The sequence below is a fragment of the Chiloscyllium punctatum genome, chromosome 10, assembly GCF_047496795.1.
Source record: "Chiloscyllium punctatum isolate Juve2018m chromosome 10, sChiPun1.3, whole genome shotgun sequence".
NCBI classification, from domain to species: domain Eukaryota; kingdom Metazoa; phylum Chordata; class Chondrichthyes; order Orectolobiformes; family Hemiscylliidae; genus Chiloscyllium; species Chiloscyllium punctatum.
In genome coordinates this window covers 97,830,411-97,842,827 of record NC_092748.1, presented here as the reverse complement: position 1 = coordinate 97,842,827, position 12,417 = coordinate 97,830,411, and the positions used below count along the sequence as shown (strand labels likewise).

General features: G+C 41.1%; 1 protein-coding gene across 3 annotated transcripts in view; it reads right to left on the bottom strand.

The window, feature by feature from the left end:
- Positions 1-276: 276 nt before the first annotated feature.
- The window catches only part of LOC140482385 (protein mono-ADP-ribosyltransferase PARP14-like), a 79,893-nt gene continuing 67,752 nt past the window's right edge, over positions 277-12,417 (bottom strand). For 2 of the 3 annotated variants that reach the window (XM_072579789.1, XM_072579791.1), the window contains 3 exons: positions 11,583-11,728; positions 4,185-4,359; positions 277-1,251 (listed from right to left, as the gene is read on the bottom strand). In XM_072579789.1, coding sequence (XP_072435890.1) covers positions 950-1,251; positions 4,185-4,359; positions 11,583-11,728 — 623 coding nt within the window. In that variant the 3' untranslated portion in view covers positions 277-949. The remainder of the gene's footprint in view (positions 1,252-4,184; positions 4,360-11,582; positions 11,729-12,417) is intronic. The other variant, XM_072579790.1, reaches the window with a different exon arrangement.

Genomic DNA, 12,417 nt, shown 5'->3' with positions numbered 1-12,417 from the left:
TCCAGGATGGAGAAGTGAACTCATTGAAACTTACAAAGATCTTACAGGATATGACAGGTGGATGTGGATAGGATGGTTCCCCTGATTGGTGATTCCAAAGAAAGAAGATGGAAAATCAGGATAAGGAACAGGCCATTCAAGACTGAGATGAAGAGGAATTTCTTCACTCAGAGAATGGCTTAGATTAGATTAGATTACTTACAGTGTGGAAACAGGCCCTTCGGCCCAACAAGTCCACACCGCCCCGCCGAAGCGCAACCCACCCATACCCCTACATCTACCCCTTACCTAACACTACGGGCAATTTAGCATGGCCAATTCACCTGACCAGCACATCTTTGGACTGTGGGAGGAAACCGGAGCACCCGGGGGAAACCCACGCAGACACGGGGAGAATGTGCAAACTCCACACAGTCAGTCGCCTGAGGCGGGAATTGAACCTGGGTCTCTGGTGCTGTGAGGCAGCAGTGCTAACCACTGTGCCACTGTGCCGCCCACCATCTTTGAAATTTTCTACTCCAGAGAGTTATGGAAGCTCAAACATTGAACAAGTTGAAGGCAGAAATCAGTGTGTTTTTGGAGACTAACGACATTAAGAGATACGGAGATTATGCAGAAAAGAGGGCAACATAGTAGAAGATCAGCCATGAACTAATTCAATGGCAGGACAGCCTCAATGAATGGCTTACTCCTATACCTATATTCCCATTATTCAACTTCTGGTTCAACTTCTAAGATGATAATGTATGATAAAGAAACAAGGCATATGCTTTTTGTCTGTTAAAGTTAAGCTATTCCATGCTCATTGGAAGCAGCATGCATTGGCAATCAGTTACAAAAGAACATCCCAAAAAATGCAATTTGCAGAATGCTGGATTTTCTAGGAACGTGAATAAAACTCTAATGATTTGCCATAAAAGCACGACAGCTTGATTGGGTTATTTTGGACTCATGCTACTCTTGTTTTAAAAGTTATCAAGTATTCTGGATATGCACCGTCATCGCAAAAAATAACAAAAATGGAAGGGCTGTTTTCATCATTCACTGCACAGTCACAAAGGTCAGCGGAGTCGATCTGTGGGTCTACAGGCTTTGGTTCCAGCATATTGGGTTCTCCTTTGCACAGCTTCCCAGTAATCACCCGTGCTTGGTAGATGCATTTGCATCCATCACAATCAGGGTTGGAGTATTTGTTGTCACATGAATATGAGGCATCCAAAGCAAAGTAAGTTCCTCTTCCGTAGTAAGTAGCTGAAAATATGCAAAATATGTTATTAAGTACCATCTACAAGATGTGCTGCAGCAAGGCTCCTTCAACAGCACCTTATAAACCCATGACCTTGACCACCTGGAAGGACAAAGGGTAGCAGATATATAGGAACACCACCACCTGCAAGTGCCCTTCAAGTTGAAGACCATCCTGATTTGAAAAGAACATTGCTGTTTCTTCAGTGCCAATGGATCAAAACCATGGAACTTCCTTCCCAGCAACACCACTGGATGTACTTACTCCCCATTGACTGCAGTGTTTAAAGAATCTGGAAATTGTAGCACAATTTAATCCTTTTTTTGCTGATCCTGTTTTGGATTGCAGGACATCAGCACTCTGGAACCAATTTTCAGTATTAAGGTATTCCCTCTACAACTTTTAAACCAATTTTCCATGTGTAGCGTATCTTTTTATTTGTAATTCAGTAATTTGGATTTAGCAGTATAAACAATGGGAAGATGAAGGATGGATGGCAATTACACAGAATGTGCATTAAAATGAGATTGACAGTGAGGAGACTGTTATCACAAATCTGGCATGGAGTTTGGGGCATCAGACTAGGTGAGGATGAGAGTGTGAGGTATATTATTCAGTAAGTTTACTTGTAAATGTATTTGGAGGCATTTTTGGTGCAACTTCTGCCATCATGGAGTCATGGAGTCAGAGAGATGTAGAGCGTGGAAACAGATCCTTTGATGCAACTTGTTCATGCCGACCAAATATCCTAAAATAAACTAATCCCATTTGCCAGCATTTGGCTCAAATCCCTCTAAGTCCTTCCTATTCAGATACCCATCCAGATGCCTTTTAAATATTGTAATTGTACCAGCCTCCACCACTCCCTCCTTAAGCTCATTCCATACATGCACCACCTTCAGCTTGAAAAGTTGCCCCTCAGGTCTCTTTTAAATTCTTCCCCTCTCACCTTAAACCTATGCCCTCTTGCTTTGGACTCCTCTATCCAGGGGAAAACACTTTGACTATTTGCCATGCCCCTCATGACTTTATGTACCTCTATAACCTTATCCCTCAACCTCCGATGCTCCAGTGAAAGTAGCCCCAACCTATTCAGCCTCTCCCTATAGCTCAAATCCTCCACCCCTGGCAACATCCTTGTAAATATTTTCTGAACCCTTTCAAGTTTCACAAAATCCTTTCCATAGCGGGGAGACCAGAATTGCGCACAATATTCCGAAAGTGGCCCCACCTATGTTCTGTATAGTCGCAACATGATTTCCCAACTCCTATACTCAATGCACTGACCAATAAAGGAAAGCATACCAAATGCCTTCTTCACTATCCTATCTACATTCAACTCCACTTTCAAGAAAATATGAACCTGCACTCCAAGGTCTCTTTGTTCAGCAACACTCCCCAGGACCTAACCATTAAGTATAGAGAGGCATGAGCATACTGGAGTAAGTTTCTGGACAAGTTCCTGTCATGTAGCACCAGTCTGCAAAGGCAGAGTCAGTGTCAAAGGCATACATGCAGAACTCCAGGCTGTACATCTCTGCCCATTGGAATTCTGAAATTTCTGTGCAAATATTAAGAATATTTGAGAGTATTGATTTCTTCCAGGTCCAGTGCTATAGAGATATTTGAATCAGACAATCAAAGCCAATATAAACAAAATGTCTGGGCATGAAGTCTGTATTGTCGTGTTTTGGTTTACATTTTAAAAAACTGTGATAGAACCTGAGAAAAGCATTGAAGCACTATAGCTCTGAATTCCCTTCAATATTCTGTTACTATGCTGACTTGGTTTTTCCAGACATATGTAGTTATCCCTCTTTGAGAATTCTCACAGCCCTGTCATTAAGTACGTTCTTTAACGAAAATGGACAGTAATCCGTCCGTACTTCCTTTTCCAAACAGGTTCTTTAGCTTGGGCTTACCATTTCTCCCACATTCAATCAGCAGGACAGTAAATAAAACTGCACATGATCGCCAAGATATGCCAAGATTGCATGTGTGCATAAATCCTTTTTTTTAAATCGCAGGATTTAGATTAGATTACTTACAGCGTGGAAACAGGCCCTTTGGCCCAACAAGTCCACACCGACCTGCCGAAGCGCACCCACCCAGACCCATTCCCCTACATTTACTTTGCACCTAACACTATGGGCAATTTTGCATAGCCAATTCACCTAACCTGCACATTTTTGGACTGTGGGAGGAAACTGGAGCACCCGGAGGAAACCCACGCAGACATGGGGAGAATGTGCAAACTCCCTGAGGTGGGAATTGAACCCGGGTCTCTGGTGCTGTGTGGAAGCAGTGTTAACCACTGTGCCACCGTGCCGCCCACTAAGTAATGTAATGAATCTATGTAATAACTCCAGCAAGGAAAACAGCACTACTCAGAAGATGCAACAATTGACACTACTTGTAATGCCAGCCCAAATCAGATAAGAGACCATCTGGAGAAACAGCAAAGAGAAAACAGAAAAGGACCCAGAAAAGAAAATTAAAAAGGTGGAAACAGGAAACATATTTCTGTCAATTATCTTTTGTGGATATTACATTATTTTTCTTCCCTCAAAACACAGAGATTTTAAAAAATATAAATTAATTTCTATAACTTTCTATGCTCCCCTCATTTCTACTGTTTGCAATTCCTGGCAGTGACCCTAAACTCTGGGATATCTCCAATGCTAACGTTTCTGCCTGTACATCATAGGCCTGTTCTGTTTGGCATTAACCACTAACAGCTAATCATGACGCGTCAATTATATATTCTTTCCAATCCTACTGGCATCCAGATTTAAATTCTTAGAACTAAGAACATGAAGTAATTGAGTCCATAAATGTGAAAACACAAATTACTCCATCAAACACTGCTTGCTGGTTTTCTTTATCAGACTATCTTTGCCCGAAATATTGCATCTTCTGTTGTTCTATTCTTTCTTACCATTTCTCCCACAAAAGCTTCTGTTGAATCCAGTTTTGTTCACTCTCTGGGCAATTTCCTTTGTGGTTCCATGATACAGGATCTGCTCGATAGTCATCCCAGGATACTTTCTTTCTGCATTTTGTTTTCTGACAGAATAACTTTGCCAAAGTTTGCGATTCTGGACCCTTTCGATCTAGATGCAGCACATATACAATATTATTTCCTAATGTAAAAGTAAACATACTGACAATTGAAAGTAACAATATTTTAATAAATTCAATTTGGTGTGAAGCACACTGGATGCTGGAGGGAACAATAAGCTTGGGTGGTTTAAAAGTCGAGAGTGTGTTGCTGGAAAAACACAGCCAGTCAAGCAGCATCCGAGGAGCAGGAGAATTGACATTTCGGGCATAATTTCCTGATGAAAGGCTTATGTTCCTCGGATACTGCCTGACCTGCTGTGCTTTTCCAGCACCACACTCTCGACTCTGATCTCCAGCATCTGCAGTCCTCGCTTTCTCCTGGGTGACTTATAAGTCAGGCTTGCCAAATCTCTGGTGCAGCTGATGATAGTTTAAGGGAGAAGGCGAAAGAACACACATGGCAAAATGGATTGCTAGTTGGCTTCAAGACCAAGAGCAAGAAATGAAAGTAAAGGATAGTTAGTGACTGTGACAGAAGACAGAGTGACACTCAGTAAAGAGAGCAACATGCCTTCACAATTTACATTAATGATTTAGAATCAAAAATATAAGTGACCTCCTCATTCTTCCTACCAAAGCATACTACCATATATTTACCTGTGTGAACCTTCATTTGACAATTATTTGCCCATTCTGCAAGTTTGTTAAAATCCTCGTGTCATTTATTGCAGTCCCGTTTAGTAGTGACTATAGACCCAATATAGTGTTATCTACAAATCACATTTTGGATGGAAGGATAGGCACGTCACTTATCATTTGGGAGGTGCAAGTTGAAGTGGTGTAGAGGAACAAAGGGATCCTGTATTAATGATCATTGATAAGCAACACATGCACCACAGATCCAACCAAATTTACATGCAACTAACATTGTTCAGATTACATTTGCAGCATGTACTACTGATTCAAATTTTATAATGAAATAGAGGGGGTGCAGGAAATATTTCCAAGGATGAAATTTAATTGAATGTGTACAGAGACAACCTTTTATTTCTGAGGAATAGCATAACTAAGAATATAAGATAGCTACCAAGAAACGCAAAAAAGAATTCAGACAAATTTTGACCCAGCAGCAGTGAAGGAATAATAATATAGATCCAATTCAGGAGAGCATGTGACTTGGAGGGGAAAGTACAGATGGTGCTTATCCCCTTGCATCTACAGCCCTCTTCTAGGTAGTAGAGGTCATGGGTTTGGAAAGTGCAACTGAAGGAGTTTTGGTGAGTTTCTGCAGTGCATCTTGAAGATGGTATCGCCTGTTGCCACTGCAGAGGAGGGAGTGCATGTTGAGGATGATAGATGTTGCATCCATCAAGTGGACTACTTTGCCCTGGGTGATATTGAGATTTAGGGTGTAGGTTTGCTCGCTGAGCTGTAGGTTTGATATTCAGACATTTCATTACCTGGCTAGGTAACATCATCAGTGGCGACCTCCAAGTGAAGCGAAGCTGTTGTCTCCTGCTTTCTATTTATATCTCTCTCCTGGATGGGGTTCCTGGGGTTTGAGGTGATGTCATTTCTTGTTCATTTTCTGAGGGGTTGATAGATGGCATCTAAATCTATGCGTTTATTTATGGCATTGTGGTTGGAATGCCAGGCCTCTAGGAATTCTCTGGCATGTCTTTGCTTAGCCTGTCCCAGGATAGATGTGTTGTTCCAGTCAAAATGCTGCTTTTTTTCATCCGTGTGTAGGGCTACGAGGGAGAGAGGGTCGTGTCTTTTTGTGGCTAGCTGGTGTTCATATATCCTGGTGGCTCACTTTCTTCCCGTTTGTCCTACTTAGTGTTTGTGGCAGTCCTTGCATGGAATTTTGTAGATGACGTTGGTTTTGTCCATGGGTTGTACTGGGTCTTTTAAATTTGATAGTTTTTGTTTGAGAGTGTTGGTGGGTTTGTGTGCTACTATGATTCTGAGGGGTCTTAGTAGTCTGGCTGTCATTTCTGAAACTTCTTTGATGTATGGTAAGGTGGTTAGGGTTTCTGGCTGTGTTTGGTCTGCTTGTCATGGTTTGCTCTTGAGGAATCTGCGCACTGTATTTTTTGAGTATCCGTACCCCTGTATACGTTGTATAGGTGGTTCTCCGCTGTTTTCCAAAGTTTGTCTGTGCTGCAGTGTGTGGTGGCTCGTTAGAATAGTGTTCTGATACAGCTTTGTTTGTGTGTGTTGGGATGGTTGCTGGTGTAGTTAAGTATTTGGTCAGTGTTTGTCGGTTTTCTGTATACGCAGGTTTGTAGCTCTCCGTTGTCCTTTCTTTCTACTGTGACGTCCAGGAATGTGAGTTTGTTGTCGGTTTCTTCCTCCTTGGTGAACTTAATGCCTGTGAGGGTGTTGTTGATGATGTTAAATGTCTCTTCTGTCTTGTTTCGTTTTGTGATGACAAAGGTGTCATCTACGTAGCGGACCCAGATTTTTGGTTTGATGGTTGGTAGGGCTGTTCGTTCTAGTCTCTGCATTACCGCTTCTGCTATGAATCCTGATAGCGGCGATCCCATGGGTGTGCCGTTGGTTTGTTTGTAGACTATGTTGTTGAAGGTGAAGTTGGTTGGTGAGGCACAGGTCCACTAGCTTCATGATGTTTTCGTTGGTAATGTGATTGATGGTGGTTGGTGTGTGTGTGATGGTCTCTTCTAAAAGTGTGGTAAGTGTTCCCTTTGCCAGGTCGATGTTGATAGAGGTGAATAATGCTGTTACGTCGAATGAGATCATTGCTTTGTCTTCCTCTATTTTGGTGTTTTTGATGATTTTTAGGAATTCCTGGGTGGAGTGGATGGAGTGCTGTGACTCTTCTACTAGGTATTGCAGTCTTGCGTGTAGTTCTTTGGCCAGTCTGTAAGTTGGTGTTCCGGGTCTGAGGGGGGCTCCTGGTTTATGGATTTTTGGTAGTCCGTAGAATCGTGAGGTGTTGGTCCCATTGGGTTTCATTTTCTGGAATTCCGTCTTGTTTAATTGTCCAGAAATATGTAATTTTCTTAGGAGATATGTAGGAGAAAGTGAGGACTGCAGATGTTGGAAATCAGAGCTGAAAATGTGTTGCTGGAAAAGCGCAGCACGTCAGGCAGCATCCAAGGAGCAGGTGAATCGACGTTTCGGGCATGAGCCTTCTTCAGGAATGAGGAAAGTGTGCCAAGCAGGCTAAGATAAAAGGTAGGGAGGAGGGACTTGAGGGAGGGGCATTGGAAATGTGATAGGTGGAAGGAGGTTAAGGTGAGGGTGATAGGTCGGAGTGGGGGTGGGGGCGGAGAGGTCAGGAAGATTGCAGGTTAGGAAGAAATGTAATTTTGTTTCCTAGTTGTGGGGTTGGGTCTAGCGCCACCTGTTGGTAGGTGTTGGTGTCTGCGAGTAGTGCATTGGCTTTCTCTCTGTAGTCCCTTCTGTTCAGGATGACTGTGAGCCGACCTTTGTCTGCAGGTAATATAATGATGTTTTTGTCTTTTTGAGGTTTTCTAGGGCTTTCTTTTCTTGTGTGTTCAGTTTGTTTCCTTCCCTCTTTCGGCTCAGAGTAGGTGCAACTGTCTGTCTGATAGTTTGTTGTGTTTCTTCCGTGAGTTTGTTGTCCTTCAATGTGGTTTCTAATGCCACTAGGAAATCCTTCTTGTCAGCATCATGGTAATTGAAATTTAATCCTTTCACTAGTACCGCTTTTTCTGTGTCTGATAGGGTCCGGTCTGATAAATTCTTTATCCATGCCCCTGTGTTATCGGTTTTGTCTTTTTTTTTGTGAGTTTGTCAACCTGCGTATACAGAAACCTGACAAACACTGACCAAATACACCAGCAACCATCCCAACACACAAACGAAGCTGTATCAGAACACTATTTCAACGAGCCACCACACACTGCAGCACAGACGAACTTTGGAAAACAGCGAAGAACCACCTATACAACGTATACAGGGGAACGGATACTCAAAAAATACAGTGCGCAGATTCCTCAAGAACAAACCACGACAAGCAGACCAAACACAGCCAGAAACCCTAACCACCTTACCATACATCAAAGAAGTTTCAGAAATGACAGCCAGACTACTAAGACCCCTCAGAATCATAGTAGCACACAAACCTACCAACACTTTCAACAAAAACTAACAAATTTAAAAGACCCAGTACAACCCATGGACAAAACCAATGTCATCTACAAAATTCCATGCAAGGACTGCCACAAACACTACGTAGGACAAACAGGAAGAAAGTTAGCCGCCAGGATACACGAACACCAGCTAGCCACAAAAAGACACGACCCTCTCTCCCTTGTAGCCCTACACACGGATGATAAAAACCACCATTTCTACTGGGACAACACATCTATCCTGGGACAGGCTAAACAAAGACATGACAGAGGATTCCTAGAGGCCTGGCACTCCAACCACAATGCCATAAACAAACGCATAGATTTAGATGCCATCTATCAACCCCTCAGAAAATGAACAGGAAATGACATCACCTCAAACCCCAAGAACCCCATCCAGGAGAGAGATATAAATAGAAAGCAGGAGACAACAGCTTCGCTTCACTTGGAGGTCGCCACTGATGATGTTACCTAGCCAGGTAATGAAACATCTGGATATCAAACCTACAGCTCAGCGAGCAAACCTACACCCTAAACCTCAACCTGAGCTACAAACCTTCACAAACCTTGCGATATTGAGATTCTTAAGTGTTGTTGGAGTTGCACTCATCCAGGGAAATGGGAGTATTCTGTCGTACTCCTGATTTGTGGTTTGTTGACAGTGAGCAAACTTTGAGGAGTCAAGTGGTGAATCACTCACTGCAGGCTTCCTAAGCTCTCACCTGCTCTTATAACCACAATATTTATATGGTTGATCCTATTTGAGTTCCAGTCAATAGCAACTCTTGAAATGTTGATAATTGGGTGCGCAGTGATAATAATATCATTAAGTGTCAAAGATTAGATTCTCTTTTGTTGGAGATAATCATTGCCTTGCACTTACGTGGCATGAATGTTAGCCCAAACCTGGATGGTGTCCATATATGTGTGCATCTACACAGGGATTACTTCAGAATCTGAAGCATAGTTAATGAACTGTGCACAATCATTCGTCAAAATGTCCATTTCTGACCATTTTATAGATGTGAGATGGAAGCAGCTGAAGAAGGTTGGACTTAGGATACCATTGTGAGGCATTCCTGCAGTGTCACTTGGGAATGAGGTGATTGACCTCCAACAACCAAAGCTATTTTCTTCAGTGTTGGATAGTGTTATGTAGATGTATACTGTACTTTTAAGACAGAGTGAATACTGTTCTGAACTGAGAGATTATAAGCACTTGTGATATGTCTAGATGGCAGTCTCTGTGTGTACTGGAAAACTGAAAATATATAATATTTGGCTGTGAAATGGATACCTACATTTTGGTTGCTGTTTTGACAACAATTCAAATTTAACCAATCAGTTTAAATTATGTCCCAGGATACTAAAACCCAATCAAGTTTGAATTTATTGTTTTGCCAACATCAAACCGATGAGATGATCTGATGTTGGGATATAAAAATGCGGATGTTTTGAAAATTGGAGTCAGAGCAACTGTCATCGAAAGAGATGCAAGAAATTAGGGAACACTTTCTACCAAAGGGACCTTTTCATATGAAACATACTCGCAGTAAAAAGAAAGATGACGATTAAGGGAGATCATCAGCCGGAAGAAGAAAGACACCGAAGGCGACAGTTGTTGTATGGTTTTGAAATTAAGTTGATGTAATTTTAATCAGTATCTTCTTGGAACAGTACATTGTTGTAGGGTTGGAGGCAGGAAATAAGCAGTTAAGAGAAACGGGGGAGGGGCTTAGAATTGTGAATAGTTGTTGTTTAATGTTCACTTTCAGAGTTAACAAATAAATTATTAAAAAGTAAATATTATTTTCTTTAAATAGTGGGATTTGGGAGTTCTCTGTCAGTCATATTTTAACAGTTTACGAGGTGAGGTGAACTTTTCTGTATGTTAGGTTTAATTAACAGAAGAGTTCACTGCAGTGTTGTAACAACAGGAACTCAATCAATGGAGAAGCTGTAGAAAGGACCATGGAAATATTTAAGGGAAAACTAGGCAAACAGGTGAAGGAGAAGAGAATAGAAGTTTACAATAGTAAAATTAGATGAGGAAAGACTTGGGTGAATTATAAATGTTTGAGAAATAAACAGACTGTCTGGGGTGAATGGATAGATACCATGCCTGTATGCAACATAATTCTATGATGGCTTGAGGGGTTGGGGTAGACTTGAGTGTGGGTGAGAGGAGGACAGTAAGATGGGATAGTTGTGGTCAGGTGAAGAGGTTGGGGTAAAGTTGAGAGGTCTTGTGGCGTAGGGTTATTGTGGTCAGAATGAAAGGGTGTCTCCAAAGAAAGAGAAGTTGTTCAGATGTACGTGCTGAGTTGAGCAGGTAAGTGAAAAGGCAATAATGCCTGCTGCACTTGTCCATCTCCTCAGATTTCGCAAAACAATAAGACGAGGATTTGGGAATGAAGAACCTGAGAAACTACATTGCCACCAGTGGCTGGAGGAAGAACAGGCAGAGACAAGATTTCTAACTTATTACAGCAAAAGAAATGAATGACTATCAAAGTAGAATTACAAATAATTCATTAATTTTAACTGAAAGAAATTGCTCCAACAGACAATACCTCAATAATTGATATCTTAATACAGCAAATGTTTTACTAACTGGCACCTATGGGACCAGAAGTGTCAATCAAATCATCCAAATAATCAAGGGGGTCTACATTATCAATATTAAAAAAAACATATTAAATAATAGAAAATTAATGCAGAGGGCATTCACATCACTTTCACACTCTATTTACAGCATAAAACACTTAGAAGTAATGCAACTTTGCCCTAAATAAAACCTACTGTCAGAGAGCCTTCTCACTCACACCCTCAACTGACATTGTGGTATTTAAAGAGAAAATGACTCAAAATTGAATCAATTGTTGATATTTTGTGTGGCTATTTGATCAAATAACAACTGTATTCAAGTTGAAGTTTATACATTTTTAAAAACACCTATAATAATTGGGCAAAATAACGCAGTAAAATTTGCAGAATTTGTGGTATATGATTTTTGCAAGTTCCTTGAGAGGGCTGGTTCATAAGGTACCAGTTAAAACGATGTTTGCTGTAGCTTGCCGTGTAGGACAAAATTAAATAAAAAGCAAAAACATACAAATTCAAATGTAATTGAACATAATAGACATGCATACCTTGACAATGTCAACAATTGTTTTCCCACAAGATTTCTTGAATGTTTTTACCACCTCTTTGTATTCTTGTGTACTTGACTGAAGAAGAACGATTAACACCTCCTGATTTTTCATGTAACTCCAGTTTGGTGGGAGTTCAAATACTGCTGGAAGATAAAATAGACAGAAATGCAGCAATAATGCAGTTACAACCAAAATTTACTAAAATTACATCCTCACTCCTAAACATGTCTCTGACCTCATTTCAACACCTCAGTTGAGTGTTACTGTTGATTACATTTAGTCCATGCAGAAGGCACAGGAGTTACAAACAAAGAAAATATTTGCAGAACCATCTGAAGTCTTTGCTATCATGTTATCCAAATATGTTTTCAATCACAGGGAGGCATTACCCTGCCCAGAAAGGGAATCAAACTGTGCCAGAAAGCGCCAATGCACACTCAACTAAGGTGCTTAAAAGCCGGGCAAAATCTCACTCTGGAGTGATTATAAGGGACGTAGAAAAAGAACTTGAGAGTTGCAATGAAAAAGGAAATGATAAAGTAGTCACAGATATTCAATTGCTGCAGCAGACTCTTTTGGATGAAGTGTCTATGTCGTCACTACGTTTTGTGCAAAGCAGATCTTTCTGACATCAGTTCCACATTTACCTTTCGCCATTTGGAATTGCTGGTTGTTTTTCCCCACTTTAATACCATAACATATCTCAAAATATCTTGTTGCTATGTGTGTTCATGCTTAATAATTTGCCTTTCTCTACAGGGACCTCCCTCCTTTCAAGATCGATGAATCTTTCCCGATAATTGAACTATCTGACGCTTTGTATCACTCGAAT